Source organism: Salvelinus namaycush, chromosome 9 (assembly GCF_016432855.1).
Source record: "Salvelinus namaycush isolate Seneca chromosome 9, SaNama_1.0, whole genome shotgun sequence".
Lineage (NCBI taxonomy): Eukaryota > Metazoa > Chordata > Actinopteri > Salmoniformes > Salmonidae > Salvelinus > Salvelinus namaycush.
In genome coordinates this window covers 31,743,633-31,759,398 of record NC_052315.1, presented here as the reverse complement: position 1 = coordinate 31,759,398, position 15,766 = coordinate 31,743,633, and the positions used below count along the sequence as shown (strand labels likewise).

Sequence of the window (15,766 nt, the reverse complement as noted above, 5' to 3'; positions counted from 1 at the left end):
TTCCAGGTACGCTCACTGGCCCATTCGATAGACGAGGCCCTGCGTGGGTGGAGCCTGTCGGAGGGGGTTGAAGGGGGGACAGGGGGGCTGCTGATGGACCCCAGGGCGTTTCGGATGGCTGCACAGAGTGCCTGTATGCCTCGCAGTGCCAGCTCCCTGCTCATGGCCTTCAGAGACGTCACGGTTCACATCGACACCAACAACTACACTGTCTCCACGACTACCACCTCCACAACCACTGCTACCCACGGCAACACAGGGGCAGGAGCGGGAGGGAGCAGGCAAGTCTCAGTGGACGGGGGAGAGAGGGCAGGAGGGGTGAGGACTCAATCAACAACCTCCCAGCTGAGGGGTGAGGAGGAGTTTCCTGCCCCCCCTCCCAGTGAGGAGTTGTTGGAGGGAGGAGGGTCGAGAAGGGGGTCAACTGTGACAGGGCAGGGGGGAGAGATGGGGGGGCAGAGTGTCTCAGAGAGACTCAGTTCCACCTCCACCTCTACCTCAGCCCAGTATAACCAGTATACCACTCAGTCCTCCTATTCCCAGTACCCCCAGTACTCCACATACCCCAAGGCTCATCACCCACAGTCCCAGCCAGGGTCCCAGTCAACCAGGGACCCCACCTCTGAGGCTCTCCAGGCCCTGGTCCTCTCTCTGCCTAGAGACCGCTGCCAGGACCCTACCTCCTGCCGATCCCCCACACTCTCCACTGACACGCATCGCAAACGACTCTATCGCATTGGACTCAACCTCTTCAACGTGTGAGTGCACACACACACACACACACACACACACACACACACACACACACACACACACACACACACACACACACACACACATATGCACGCAAATACAGACTTTATATACCTCATACCAGGGTTGTGCTCTATTCCGAATTTTGGAATTGACTTCCATTCAACTCATGATTTGAAATTTTAATTGAATTGGCCACAACCCACAGGATGTAGAATTTGAGTTTGAGTGACAGGAAGTAGAATTTAATTCAGTACAATTCAAAGAAATTCCTTTCAATTTTTAATTTAATCTGAAAGGTCAAACTTCCAGATACCAAAGAATATGTCATTCTCTGGAAACAATGTACTCTTGTTCATGTACTCTTTTAACCTTAGTGCTTAGAATAGCCAATTATATTTCAACCAACCATTTCATTTGTGTGGCTTGTTTTTTTAAGGGTGAACTTGATGGTCAAACTAGTGCATTCTGGGAAAATTAGTATTTCCCCCATATTAAACCAAATGTAAGGGATTAATGAAATATGATAACCTATAATATTTACATAGAGGTTTCCCATGGGCACACAATGGTTGACTCAACGTTGTTTCCATGTCATTTAAATGAAATTACGTTGAACCAACGTGGAGTAGACGTTGAATTGACGTCTGTGCCCAGTGGGTTTGTTTTCCTTGATCAATCCTTTTAAGAGTTAGTGCTGAAAATCAATTGCTTCAACAATATTTTATATGCATGTATATAACGACATGTTTGATGTTTTATGTACAAGATGTATATTTGTATAGATTATACCTAAAATAGAAGAGGCATTTGAATTGTATTTAATTTCACTGAATTCAATTCTATTTCCTTTAATTAAAATTAAAATTGCAATTCTGCATCCTGTTTACTACTTCAATTCAAATTTAAGAATTGAATTGGAATTTGAGGCATTCTCAATTCAATTCCCGGACACACACAGGGTCGAATTGTCCTTTAGCTACTCACAGAATTATTCACAGAACAGGTATCTGGTCTAGAGAGGGGTAGAGGGAAAAGGGAGAGAGAGAGAGAGAGAGAGAGAGAGAGAGAGGTGTTCTCTATATATAGTGGTACATACTGTTGGCCAGCAGCCTGTAGTTAATGTAAATTAGCTAAAGTGTATCGCTGAGAGAGTTGCCTGTTACTTTACGGTCCTATCCACATCCACCCACACACACATGCATACACCGATATTGTGCTGTCTATCTCTGCTGTAGGAACCCAGAGCGAGGCATCCACTTCCTGATCACGCGTGGTTTTGTCCCAGACACGCCCATGGGCGTGGCCCACTTCCTGCTACAGAGGAAGGGCCTGAGCCGACAGATGATTGGAGAGTTCCTTGGGAACAGTAAGCTGCTCTTCAACAGAGACGTCCTGGAGTGAGTCCACACACAAAATATAGCACACACACACGCACAGATAACCACACATACACACTTGAATGCATGCATACGGCATATACAATATGTTTTACACATACGTTAGGGTCCGGAATGATTGGATCCCTTGATAAAGATGAGCAAAAAAGACTGTATAAAATAAATAATACAAATACTGAGCTACTGTATATTGTATGCAGTGCTGGAAAAAGTACCCAATCGTCATACTTGAGTATAAGTAAAGATACCTTAATAGAAAATGAAAAAGTAAAAATTGAAAGTCACCCAGTAAAATTCTACTTGAGTAAAAGTCTAAAAGTATTTGATTTTAAATATACTTAAGTATCAAAAGTAAAAGTATGAATCATTTAAAATGCCTTACATTAAGCAAACCAGACAGCACCATTTTCTTGTTTTATTTATTTATTTATTTATTTATGGATAGCCAGGGGCACACTCCAACACTCAGACATAATTAACAAACAAAGCATGTGTGCTATGAGTCCGCCAGATCAGAGGCACAAGGGTTGACCTGGGACGTTCTCTTGATAAGTGGGTGAATTGGACCATTTTCCTGTCCTGTTAAGCATTCAAAATGTAAAGAGTACTTTTGGGTGTCAGGGAAAATGTATGGAGTAAAAAGTACATTATTTTATTTCGGAATGTAGTGAAGTAAAAGTAAAAGTTGTCAAAATTACAGATACCCCAAAAAACAACTTAAGTAGTACTTGAAGTAATTTTACTTAATTACTTTACACCACTGATTGTATGCTCCAAAAATATTGTATGCTCAATTTAATTTTCATTTTATACTAATAAAATTGCTCAGAGAAAGTGATTTTGTTTAACAAGTAATACACATTTTTTTTAAAATAAATATTGGATAATGACACTGAGCCTTTTTCTAAAATGTTTTATGAGATTGGAGAACACATTGTGAGGGATATTAGGTCATCCCTCCATACAGAATATTTCCAGATCCTTGACATCCTTCGTCTGCGCTTATGGACTGCCCTATTCAATTCAAACCAGAGGTTTTTAACGGGGTTCATGTCTTGAGTGTGATGTTGATTTTGTGGTCAATTAACAATTTCTTTGTGGATTTTGATGTGTGCTTGGGGTTATTGTCCTGCTGGAAGACCCAGGACTAGTGGAAGCAAATTTTCCCCATAACATCACAGATCCACCATCAGATTTTACAGTAGGGATAAGGTATTTTCTGCATATGCATTGCTCTTTCGAAGGCCAAACCCACTGCTGGTGTGCACGGCCAAAGACCTCTATTTTCATGTCATATGACCGAGCACTGGTTCCAATCCAAGTGACGTTCCGTTCAGCAAACCTCCAAACTTTGGTCAGTTGACATGAAGGTAGAGCTCTTAGGCATCGCTCAACAATGGTGGGTTTGGCTTTCAAAATAACATTGCATTTGCAGAAAATGTTGACCTCTAGCTTTCTGAGAGTTTTGTATTACTTGTTAAACAAAATCTCTTTCTCTGAGCAATTGTATTAGTACAGTATATGTAGTTTGAGCATACAATATAGCATAGTATTTGTATTATTTATTTTATACAGTCTTTTTGCTGATCTTTATCAAGGGATCCAATAATTCCAGACCCCACTGTATACACACACACACACACACACACACACACACACACACACACACACACACACACACACACACACACACACACACACACACACACACACACACACACACACACACACACACACACACACACACACACACACACACACACACACACATGGATGCATGCTCTCATACTGCAGAGAGAGCCAGGAGAGAGTGTGTTTTGCTTTGAGAAAAAATAGGTCACAGCACTCAGCACAATGTTTTTCTCTACATCTCTCGCCCTTCTCTCTCTTCTTTTCTCTCTACTCCCCCTCTATCTCTCTCTCTCTGTCTCACACAGCTTTCTTTGCCCTTATCCATTGGACGGAATATGTACTGTATATTTGCATTTGTTAAGTGTGTAAGCATATTTGTGTGTGTGTGTATATGTTTTCCAGGTCAGTGGTTCTGTAATGAAACTATGACTAAAAAAGGAAGAAAAAAACCACCAAGAGCAGTTATACACTCACCCTCGTACACACACACACACACACACACACACACACACACACACACACACACACACACACACACACACACACACACACACACACACACACACACACACACACACACACACACACACCAATGACGTCAACAGTGACATGAGCGAGACATACGCAACTAACCTCTCCTCCCCCTCTGTCTCTCTAGCTGTGTGGTGGATGAGATGGACTTCTCTGGGATGGAGCTGGATGAGGCTCTGAGGAAGTTCCAGTCTCACATCAGAGTCCAGGGAGAGGCCCAGAAGGTGGAGAGACTCATTGAAGCTTTCAGGTCAGACCCATCAACCAATCACATCACACCCTTAAACTGATCAGTCAATCAGGGTTACTCCAGGGTTAGGCACTCTAGTTCTTGAGTGCCATGAACAGCAGGTTCCAACGTAGCACCACATTTGACCTAACTACTAATAACCTCAGCAGCTGAGATAATCTATCAATATCAGAGGTTAGCTCAATTCCACCTACCGAGTGTTCTCCCAGGTCTAAAACAAGAAGTGTCCTACATCCTGGATTAGGGTCTTTGGTATTGGTATTTTATTAGGATCTCCATTCAGCAGCTACTCTTCCTGGGGTCCACACAAAACATGAAACATAATACAGAATGACATAATACAGAAAATCATTAGACAAGAACAGCTCAAGGATGACATAATACAGAACTGGGAGGGGGTAGTAGGGTAGACATGCTATTACAGGTCTGTTAGGTAACAGATGTTATGTCATCTGTCATAAGGGTGACATAAGAAGTCATTTTAACGGAGGTATTCCTTTACGGATAAACACATTAATTTCTCATGTGATCATGTGAGCGAGCACGTGATCTTGTGAGATCTCATTTAATGTGATTTAATGTGAAGTTAATGTGATAACATGTGACAACCATGTGAAGCAATATGTGACAACATGTGAAGCAGTGGTACCTGTTATTTTGGCATTAATACATGTCACATATCAGTTTGCAAACAAGGTAAAAAAATTAACAAAAATGATTAATAAAGCCACATTTTGTAAGGCAGCTCCAAACTGCAGGTGTTTCAGCCTAACTCAGTGCATTCTGTGGTTGTGGGGCAGCCAGCGGAAAATACGGAACGTTGGTAATGTTTTCTAGTTGCGCCATGATTGTTTCAATGTTCTGTCACTCGTGGGGAAACTACGCCTTGAAAAATCTAAGGGTAGAGCTCGAGAATTCGAACCCTTTGGGTGCTGCCATAGAGTTACATTAGAAGTGCCCATCCAAGAAGGCTCAAGGTCATTGGCCACAGATAAAATTGAGTCAAATCACATATCTACAGTAGCTTTGATAGCAAGCTAGCATTCATCAACATGTATGAAGTCGACAATCTACTGGCAAATCCTTTTCAATCCTTGTCATATGAAGATAAATAATGAAGAAAAATTATAGATAAAACGTATCGATGCTCATCGGCCATTGGACAAAAACATTACACAACAAGTTGGAAATCGCAAATTCAACAATGAGTGGTTTGGAAGGAATCAGTGGCTAACTGCAAGCATTGCAAAGCAATCACTAGCCTGCTATTCAGTGGAGTGGGTGTGTGGTCCCAAATCTGGGTTTAAGGGTGTCTTTTCCAAGCTTAAAAGGATTAACATTCAACATTGGCAATGCTGTCAATCCAGCATGACTTCTGCCGTGCTCAAAACAACTGGAAACTCAGAACTGGGAAATCTGCCTTCAGTGCGTTCAAGACAATTGGGAACTTGGAAAAAAACAAGCTCCGACTGGGAAAATATGTTTTGAATGGTCATCCAACTTGGAATTGCAAGTCGCCTCTTTCTAGAGCTCCAACCTGAAGATCACTGATGTCATCATGATTCAACCTTGTTTTTTTACGTGTTCCCAGTTGTCTTGAAAGCACCATAAATCCAGAGAATGACAGACTTTGACGATAAAGTTTGATGACAAAATTTTCCTACGAAGGACCGCCGCGCCACCTTCCTGTTCAAGTGGGCACAGCACAAAAAGGTGAGTCCAAAAATGTCTTGTATGCTGCTGCATAAATGATGTAATATGCCAGGGATATATGTATACTGTAGCTAAGAAAGTAATACTAGCTGTATGTTGTGTAGTAAGCTGTTAGCTGTTGGTGGTGCACATGTAGCCTATAGCCTGTTTTAGAGAAATGTCATCTTCAAATATTGTAAGAGCTTTCATTGTATGCTTATATGCCCCCTTTATTTATCCACGGTTCTGACTTGGGAGAATACTGTAAGACCGGCCCATGTTCTGTAATCTGTCGCTGTACATTTCAAAAGTGCTAAACAAATAGTTATATTGACCACGTCCGTCCTAGTTCACTCATTAAAGTCTCAATCTAAATAACAGATTGCCTCTCATCCGCTCGTCATCCCCTTATGACAGTTTGTACATCTCAATTGTCAGCAGAAACCACATTTGTTTAAGCAAGTAAGCCATATTAGCTCAGTTTTTTTATGCACACTTAGAATCTAGCCCTATCAGATCTGCACTAACAAACACCTGCATAGCGGTTGTTTCGGTGGTGGATGTCACGTTGGCATGAAGGATCAGGAGACAGACGCAGGAATGCGTAATAGTTTTTTTTATTACGGCGTGCCGTGTAAAGGCATGGGGACGAAGACCAAACAAACAAGTAACAAAACACAGGGTAGAAACCCAAAACAAAAGAGCGAGGAGTACATTGAATAAATAACACACGCGCACAATGATTAACCCACAGGACGAGACCCATAATCATCTGCGCAATCCACAAGGGCACGAAAGCCAAAACACACAGCACAGGTACTCACAGGCACCAACGGACATTGTAACAATAAACGACAGCCCAATGGAAACCAAAGGGCACACTTATACAAGTACTAATCAGTGGGAACAGGGGACAGGTGTGCGTAATGAATGTTCCGGAGGGATCCGTGACAGTGGAACTGCATTAGAGCTGTCAAATCCACAAGTATCTCCTGGAAGTATACCAGGACTTACATGTTTACTAGTTGTAACACCGGAATATGATATGTAATCTATACCTCAATTAGGCTGATAGAAATCCTCACTATTTTGTTTAATGATTTTACATTTGAGTGTCATTATTTCTATATAGAGTAGCCTACACTTTCTCGTTGTCACGCTCGTCGGAAGAATACCATGGTGCAGCGTGGTACGTGTTCTTGCTTCTTAAAAAAAAAAAAAAACACCAAACAAAACAACAAAAGAACAACGAACGTAACGTCTTGAAGGATACACAGAGCTAACAAAAACAACATCCCACCACCTAAGGTGGCAAAACAGGCTGCCTAAGTATGATTCCCAATCAGAGACAACGATAGACAGATGTCCCTTGATTGAGAACCATACCCGGCCAAAACATAGAAACACAAATCATAGAAATAAAGAACATAGAATGCCCACCCAAATCACACCCTGACCAAACCAAATAGAGACATAAAAAAGGCTCTCTAAGGTCAGGGCGTGACACTCGTTCTGAAATTCGAACGTGAGTAGGACTGGTGTGGCTTCGTGACAATGATTACACAGGCAGCTGCTCACCGATTTGACAGGTCTAACGCAGTTACAACTCCAAAACCGCCAAAAAAGGTGTCGCCAATCACGTGTTTATGCTTGATCTGATTGAATCTAGGTCTTAATGTCAAGTGTCCCAGAGAGCTGCTTCATTTTCGTTGGTGTTGTTAGATAGTCACACGTATATTGACTTGATTCCGGACAACTTTTAGCAAAGTGCAGAAATGCGTTCTAGCCAATAAATCTGGGGCAGATATCTGTCATGGCCACAGACCTGGTGGTGAAGCAGGAAATTCAGGTTGCTGGCATCCAAGAAGTTGTGAGGTCAAATCCTAGGCATGGTTGCATCCCAAGTATGCTAACCAATGTTGAAGTCAGTTCCAGTCAATTCAGAAAGGGAATAAAAACATTTTTAAGTATTGAAAATAATTGGAATTAGAATTTCTGTGTACTTCCCAAATACAGTTAGTTGTTGTACAGTATACCATGCATTCAGACCCCTTGACTTTTTCCACATTTTGTTTCATTACAGCCATATTCTAAAATTGATTCAATTGTTTCTTCCCCCTCATCAATCTACACACAATACCCCATAAGGACAAAGCAAAAACAGGGTTTTAGACATTTTTACAAATGTATATAAGAAAAAAACTGAAATATCACATTTACATAAGTATTCAGACCCTTTACTCAGTACTTTGTTGAAGCACCTTTGGCATCGATTATAGCCTCTTGAGTGTGACGCTACAATCTTGGCACACCTGTATTTGGGGAGTTTTACCATTCTTCTCTGCAGATCCTCAAGCTCAGGTTGAATGGGGAGCGTCACTGCACAGCTATTTTCAGGTCTCTCCAGAGATGTTTAATCAGGTTCAAGTCCTGGCTCTGGCTGGGTCACTCAAGGACATTCAGAGACTTTTCCCGAAGCCAATCCTGCGTTGTCTTGGCTGTGTGCTTAGGGTCATTGTCCTGTTGGAAGGTAAACCTTCACCCCAGTCTGAGGTCCTGAGCGCTTTGGCGCAGGTTTTCATCAAGGATCTATCTGTACTTTTGTCTGTTGATCTTTCCCTCGTTCCTGACGAGTCTCCCAGTTCCTGACGCTAAAAAACATCCCCACAGCCTGATGCTGCCACCACCATGCTTCATCGTAGGGATGGTGCCAAGTTTCCTCCAGATGTGACACTTGGCATACAGGCCAAAGAGTTCAATCTTGTTTTCATCAGACCAGAGAATCTTGTTTCTCATTGTCTGAGAGTCTTTAGGTTCCTTTTGGCAAACTCCAAGGGGGCTGTCATGTGCCTTTTACTGATAAGTGGCTTCAGTCTGGCCACTCTACCATAAAGGTCTGATTGGTGGAGTGCTGCAGAGATGGTTGTCCTTCTGGAAGGTTCTCCCATCTCCACAGAGGAACTCTGGAGCTCTGTCAGAGTGACCATCAGGTTCTTGGTCACCTCCCTGACCAAGGCCCTTCTCCCCCAATTGCTCAGTTTGGACGGGCGGCCAGCTCTAGGAAAAGTGTTGGTGGTTCCAAACTTCTTCCATTTAAGAATGATGGAGGCCACTGTATTCTTGGGAACCTTCAATGCTGTTTTCACTTTGTCATTATGGGGTATTGTGTGTAAATTGATGAGGATAAGTATTTAATCCATTTTAGAATAAGGCTGTAACGTAACAAAATGTAGAAAAAGGGAACTGTAAGTATAAATAAGAGGCGATACTATACTGCACTGCAAATTATTGGTGGTAAAATTATATATATAATAATATATAGTAAATGTATATAATTAACACTGACAATTAACACTGAAAATATTTGAATAAGTCTTTACACTAAGCAGTGTGTTAATTGAACACTTTTCCAGTGTCTATATGGGTCCACAGACTCCACACTTTCAGTGTTGATTTACCACTCTGTGTTAATTATTATTATTAATTATATATTTTTGTACATAAAAATGTGTCTATCATATGTTCATGTCCTAGGCCATTTGTGTAGAACCATATACACTGAGTTTACCAAACATTAGGAACACCTTCCTAATATTGAGTTGCACCCGCCCCCCTTTTGCCCTCAGAGCGGCTTAAGTTTGAGACCTTGATGTTCATCAAATGCAATTTCCATCTTAAATGATTAACCAAGATCTAAAATGACCGTTAAAGAATCATAGGCTATGACAATGATGTAAAGAGTAATGTAATGCAGGATGTAAAGCAATTCTGAAAAATGTCGGTTAAACACTTATTTGGCAGTCGAATAACTTGCATATATTCAAATACCTTCAAATATTATTTGTTTTTCTGAAACCTGTATTTGAATATCAGAGAAAATAGATGCCAATAGATGCCTTTAGTTGAATCTATATATTCGACTACCTCGAGTATTTGAAAAGTTGGTATTTTCAAATAAATTACAAAATACAACTATTTTCTCTAGCTGTGAGTAGAAGATCTGTTTAGGAAGCCTTGAGTCGCTCATCCTCTTGAGATGACCTGCCCATCGGAGTTGGTCTCATTACGATGGCTTCTATATTGGAGGAGTTGGTTCACCCCAGGTCACTGATGTTGGTTTGTCTGTCTTCCCAGCTGATGTTAAGTATTTTCCTGAGGCAGCGTTGGTGGAATCTTTCAAGGGGTTTGATGTGTTTTCAAAATGCGGTCCTGGGTAGCCATTTGATTAGCTGTTCAGGAGTCTTATGGCTTGGGGTTAGAAGCTGTTAAGAAGCCTTTTGGACCTAGACTTGGCGCTCCAGTATCGCTTGCCGTGCGGTAGCAGAGACAATAGTCTATGACTAGGGTGGCTGGAGTCTTTGACAATTTTTAAGGGCTTCCTCTGACACTGCCTGGTATAGAGGTCCTGGATGGCAGGAAGCTTGGCCACAGTGATGTACTGGGCCGTACGCACTACCCTCTAGTGCCTTGTGCTCAGAGGCCGAGCAGTTGCCATACCAGGCAGTGATGCAACCAGTCAGGATGCTCTTGATGGTGCAGCTGTAGAACTTTTTGAGGATCTGAGGACCCACGCCAAATATTTTCAGTCCCCTGAGGGGGAATAGGCTTTGTCGTGTCCTCTTCATGACTGTCTTGGTGTACTTGGACCATGTTAGTTTGTTGGTGATGTGGACACCAAGGAACTTGAAGCTCTCAACCTGCTCCACTACAGCCCCGTCGATGAGAATGGGGGTGTGCTCGGTCCTCCTTTTCCTGTAGTCCACAATCATCTCTTTTGTCTTCATCACGTTGAGGGAGAGGTTGTTATCCTGGCCCCACACGGCCAGGTCTCCGACCTCCTCCCTATAAGCTGTCTCATTGTTATTGGTGATCAGGCCTACCACTGTTGTGTCGTCTGCAAACTTAATGATGGTGTTGAAGTCGTGCTTGGCCATGCAGTCATGGGTGAACAGGGAGTGCAGGAGGGGGCTGAGCACGCACCCCCTAATGGCCCCCGTGTTGAGGATCAGCGTGGCAGATGTGTTGTTACCTACCCTTCCCACCTGGGGGCGGCCCGTCAGGAAGTCCAGGATCCAGTTGCAGTGGGAGGTGCTTAGTCCCAGCGTCCTTAGCTAAGTGATGAGCTTTGAGGGCTCTATGGTGCTGAGCTGTAGTCAATAAATAGCATTCTCACGTATGTGTTTCTTTTGTCCAGGTGGGAAAGGGCAGTGTGGACTGCAATAGAGATTGCATCATCTGTGGATCTGTTTGGGCGGTATGCAAATTGGAGTGGGTCTAGGGTTTCTGGGATAATGGTGTTGATGTGAGCCATGACCAGCCTTTCAAAGCACTTCATGGCTACAGACGTGAATGCTACGGGTCTGTAGTCATTTAGGCAGGTTAACTTAGTGTTCTTGGGCACAGGGACTATGGTGGTCTGCTTGAAACATGTTGGTATTACAGACTCAGTCAGGGACATTGTAAAGTCCTGACCAGAGTTCTTATGTGTTTTGCTTGTTTAGTGTTGGTCAGGACGTGAGCTGGGTGGGAATTCCATGTTGTGTGTCTAGTTCGTCTGTTTCTGTGTTCAGCCTAATATGGTTCTCAATCAGAGACAGCTGTCAATCGTTGTCCCTGATTGAGAATCATATATAGGTGGCTTGTTTTGTGTTGGGGATTGTGGGTGGTTGTTTCCTGTCTCTGTGTTTGTGTTCTGCACCAGATAGGACTGTGACGGTTAGTTTGTTTTGTCATTTTGTATAGTGTCTTGTTTTGTGTTAATTAAATAATGGAAAATTACCACGCTGCACATTGGTCCTCAGATCCTTCTCGCCTCTCCTTGTCTGAGGAGGAGGACGACTTAGACTGCCGTTACAGAACCACCCACCAAACTCGGACCAAGCAGCGTGAGTACGAGCAGCAGCGGCCCACTACACAGGAATCCTGGACATGGGAGGAAATTCTGGAGGGTAAAGGACACTGGGCTCACATTGGAGAATATCGCCGCTCTCGGGAAGAGATGGAGGCAGCTAAAGCCCAGGAGCGGTGGTATGAGGAGGCAGCACGGAAGCGTGGCTGGAAGCCCGCGAAGAAACCCCAAAAATTTCTTGGGAGGGGGCTAAAGGGTAGTGTGGCGAAGGTAGGTAGGAAACCTGCGCCCACTTCCCATGCTTACCGTGGAGAGCGGGAGTACGGGCAGACACCGTGTTATGCGGAAGAGCGCACGGTGTTTCCGGTACGTGTGCATAGCCCGGTGCGGGTTATTCCACCTCCCCGCACTGGCCGGGCTAGATTGAGCATTGAGCCAAGTGCCATGAAGCCGGCTCTACATATCTGGCCTCCAGTACGTCTCCTCGGGCCGGTGTACATGGCACCAACCTTACGCATGGTGTCCCCGGTTCGCCAACACAGCCCAGTGCGGGTTATTCCACCTCCCCGCACTGGACGGGCTACGGGGAGCATTCAACCAGGTAAGGTTGGGCAGGCTCGGTGCTCAAGGGAGCCAGTACGCCTGCACGGTCCGGTATATCCGGCGCCACCTTCCCGCCCCAGCCCATTTCCTCCAGTTCCAGCACCCCGCACTCACCTTATGGTGCGTGGCCCCAGCCCAGTACCACCAGTGCCTACACCACGCACCAGGCTTCCAGTGCGTCTCCAGAGGCCTGTTCCTCCTCCACGCACTCTCCCTATGGTGCGTGTCTCCAGCCCAGTACCTCCAGTTCCGGCACCACGCACCAAGCCTCCTGTGCGTCTCCAGAGCCCTGTACGCACTGTTCCTTCTCCCCGCACTCGCCCTGAGGTGCGTGCCCTCAGCCCGGTACCTCCAGTTCCGGCACCACGCACCAGGCCTACTGTGCGCCTCAGCAGGTCAGAGTCGGCCGTCTGCCCAACGCCGCCTGCACTGCTCGTCTGCCCAGCACCGTCTGTACTGCCTGCCTGCCCAACGCCGCCTGCACTGCTCGTCTGCCCAGCGCCATCTGAGCCATCCGTCTGCCCAGCGCCATCTGAGCCATCCGTCTGCCCAGCGCCATCTGAGCCATCCGTCTGCCCAGCGCCATCTGAGCCGTCCGTCTGCCCAGCGCCATCTGAGCCGTCCGTCTGCCCAGCGCCATCTGAGCCGTCCGTCTGCCACGAGCCTTCAGAGCCGTCCGCCAGTCAGGAGCTGCCAGAGCCGCCCGCCAGTCAGGAGCTGCCAGAGCCGCCAGCCAGTCAGGAGCTGCCAGAGCCGCCAGCCAGTCAGGAGCTGCCAGAGCCGCCAGCCAGTCAGGAGCTGCCAGAGCCGCCAGCCAGTCAGGAGCTGCCAGCCAGTCAGGAGCTGCCAGAGCCGCCCTCCAGTCATGAGCCGCCCTCCAGTCATGAGCCGCCCTCCAGTCATGAGCCGCCCTCCAGTCATGAGCCGCCCTCCAGTCATGAGCCGCCCTCCAGTCATGAGCCGCCCTACAGTCATGAGCTGCCACTCAGTCCGGAGCTGCCATTCAGTCCGGAGCTGCCATTCAGTCCGGAGCTGCCATTCAGTCCGGAGCTGCCATTCAGTCCGGAGCTGCCATTCAGTCCGGAGTTGCCCCTCTGTCTTGAGCTACCTCTCTGTCTTGAGCTACCTCTCTGTCTTGAGCTACCTCTCTGTCCTGAGCTACCTCTCTGTCCTGAGCTACCTCTCTGTCCTGAGCTACCTCTCTGTCCTGAGCTACCTCCTAAATCATGTGGGGGCCTTGGGGAGGATTCTTAGGCCGAGGTCGTGGGCGAGGGTCGCCACTCAAAGGACGCTAAGGAGGGGGACAAAGACAGTGGTGGAGTGGTGTCCTCGTCCTGCGCCGGAGCCGCCACCGCGGACAGATGCCCACCCAGGCCCTCCTCTTGAGTTTTAGGGGTGCGTTCGGAGTCCGCACCTCAGGAGGGGGGTACTGTAACGTCCTGACCAGAGTTCTTATGTGTTTTGCTTGTTTAGTGTTGGTCAGGACGTGAGCTGGGTGGGAATTCTATGTTGTGTGTCTAGTTCGTCTGTTTCTGTGTTCAGCCTAATATGGTTCTCAATCAGAGACAGCTGTCAATCGTTGTCCCTGATTGAGAATCATATATAGGTGGCTTGTTTTGTGTTGGGGATTGTGGGTGGTTGTTTCCTGTCTCTGTGTTTGTGTTCTGCACCAGATAGGACTGTGACGGTTAGTTTGTTTTGTCATTTTGTATAGTGTCTTGTTTTGTGTTAATTAAATAATGGAAAATTACCACGCTGCACATTGGTCATCAGATCCTTCTCGCCTCTCCTCGTCTGAGGAGGAGGACGACTTAGACTGCCATTACAGACATGTTGAAAATGTCAGTGAAGACGCTTGCCAGTTGGCCAGCATGCTTCCGTGTTGCTAGCCTCGAAGCGAGCATAGAAGTAATTTAGCTTGTCTGGTAGGCTCTTGTCACTGGGCAGCTCATGGCAGTGCTTTTATGCATCCACCAAATTATTATTGTTATTATTTCACTCTCTTTGTCTTTGTGTACCTTTCACTGTCTCTCTCTTTGACTCTCTTTGACTATCTCATTCTCTGTCTCTTTTTCAATATCTCCCTCTGCCCCCCTGTTAGAGATACTGTATGTGTAATAACAACTCTCTTTACATCTCTCTCTCTCCATCTCTCCAGTCAGAGGTATTGTATGTGTAATCCCGAGGTGGTGCAGCAGTTCCATAACCCAGACACCATTTTCATCCTGGCCTTTGCTGTGGTCCTCCTCAACACTGATATGTATTCCCCTAACATCAAACCTCAACGCAAGATGGGCCTTGACGACTTCATACGCAACCTACGAGGTGACTGGCTGTCTTTGTATATGTGTGTCTGTGTTTGTCTGTCTGTGTGTTGTTTGTGTGTGAAACACAAATCTATAAACGGTACCTAGCTTGTTAAACGGTATCTATCTTATTAAAAGGTACCTAGCTTATTAAACGGTACCTAGCTTATTAAACGGTACCTAGCTTATTAAAAGGTACCTAGCTTGTTAAACGGTACCTAGCTTGTTAAACGGTATCTAGCTTGTTAAACGGTATCTAGCTTATTAAACGGTACCTAGCTTATTAAACGGTATCTAGCTTGTTAAACAGTACCTAGCTTGTTAAACGGTATCTAGCTTATTAAACGGTACCTAGCTTATTAAACGGTACCTAGCTTGTTAAACGGTACCTAGCTTGTTAAACGGTACCTAGCTTGTTAAACGGTACCTAGATTGTTAAACGGTACCTAGCTTATTAAACGGTACCTAGCTTGTTAAACGGTACCTAGCTTGTTAAACGGTACCTAGCTTGTTAAACGGTACCTAGCTTGTTAAACGGTACCTAGCTTGTTAAACGGTACCTAGCTTGTTAAACGGTACCTAGCTTGTTAAACGGTACCTAGCTTGTTAAACGGTACCTAGCTTATTAAACGGTACCTAGCTTGTTAAACGGTACCTAGCTTGTTAAACGGTACCTAGCTTGTTAAACGGTACCTAGATTGTTAAACGGTACCTAGATTGTTAAACGGTACCTAGATTGTTAAACGGTACC

The 15,766-nt window shown here is 45.2% G+C and overlaps 1 protein-coding gene across 2 annotated transcripts in view; it reads left to right on the top strand.

The window, feature by feature from the left end:
- LOC120053955 (IQ motif and SEC7 domain-containing protein 3-like) overlaps positions 1–15,766 on the top strand; it is a 45,204-nt gene that overhangs the window by 15,909 nt on the left and 13,529 nt on the right. For both annotated transcript variants that reach the window (XM_039001285.1, XM_039001287.1), the window contains exons 5-8: positions 7–758; positions 1,992–2,153; positions 4,444–4,566; positions 14,868–15,034. In XM_039001285.1, the coding sequence (XP_038857213.1) occupies positions 7–758; positions 1,992–2,153; positions 4,444–4,566; positions 14,868–15,034 (1,204 nt within the window). The remainder of the gene's footprint in view (positions 1–6; positions 759–1,991; positions 2,154–4,443; positions 4,567–14,867; positions 15,035–15,766) is intronic.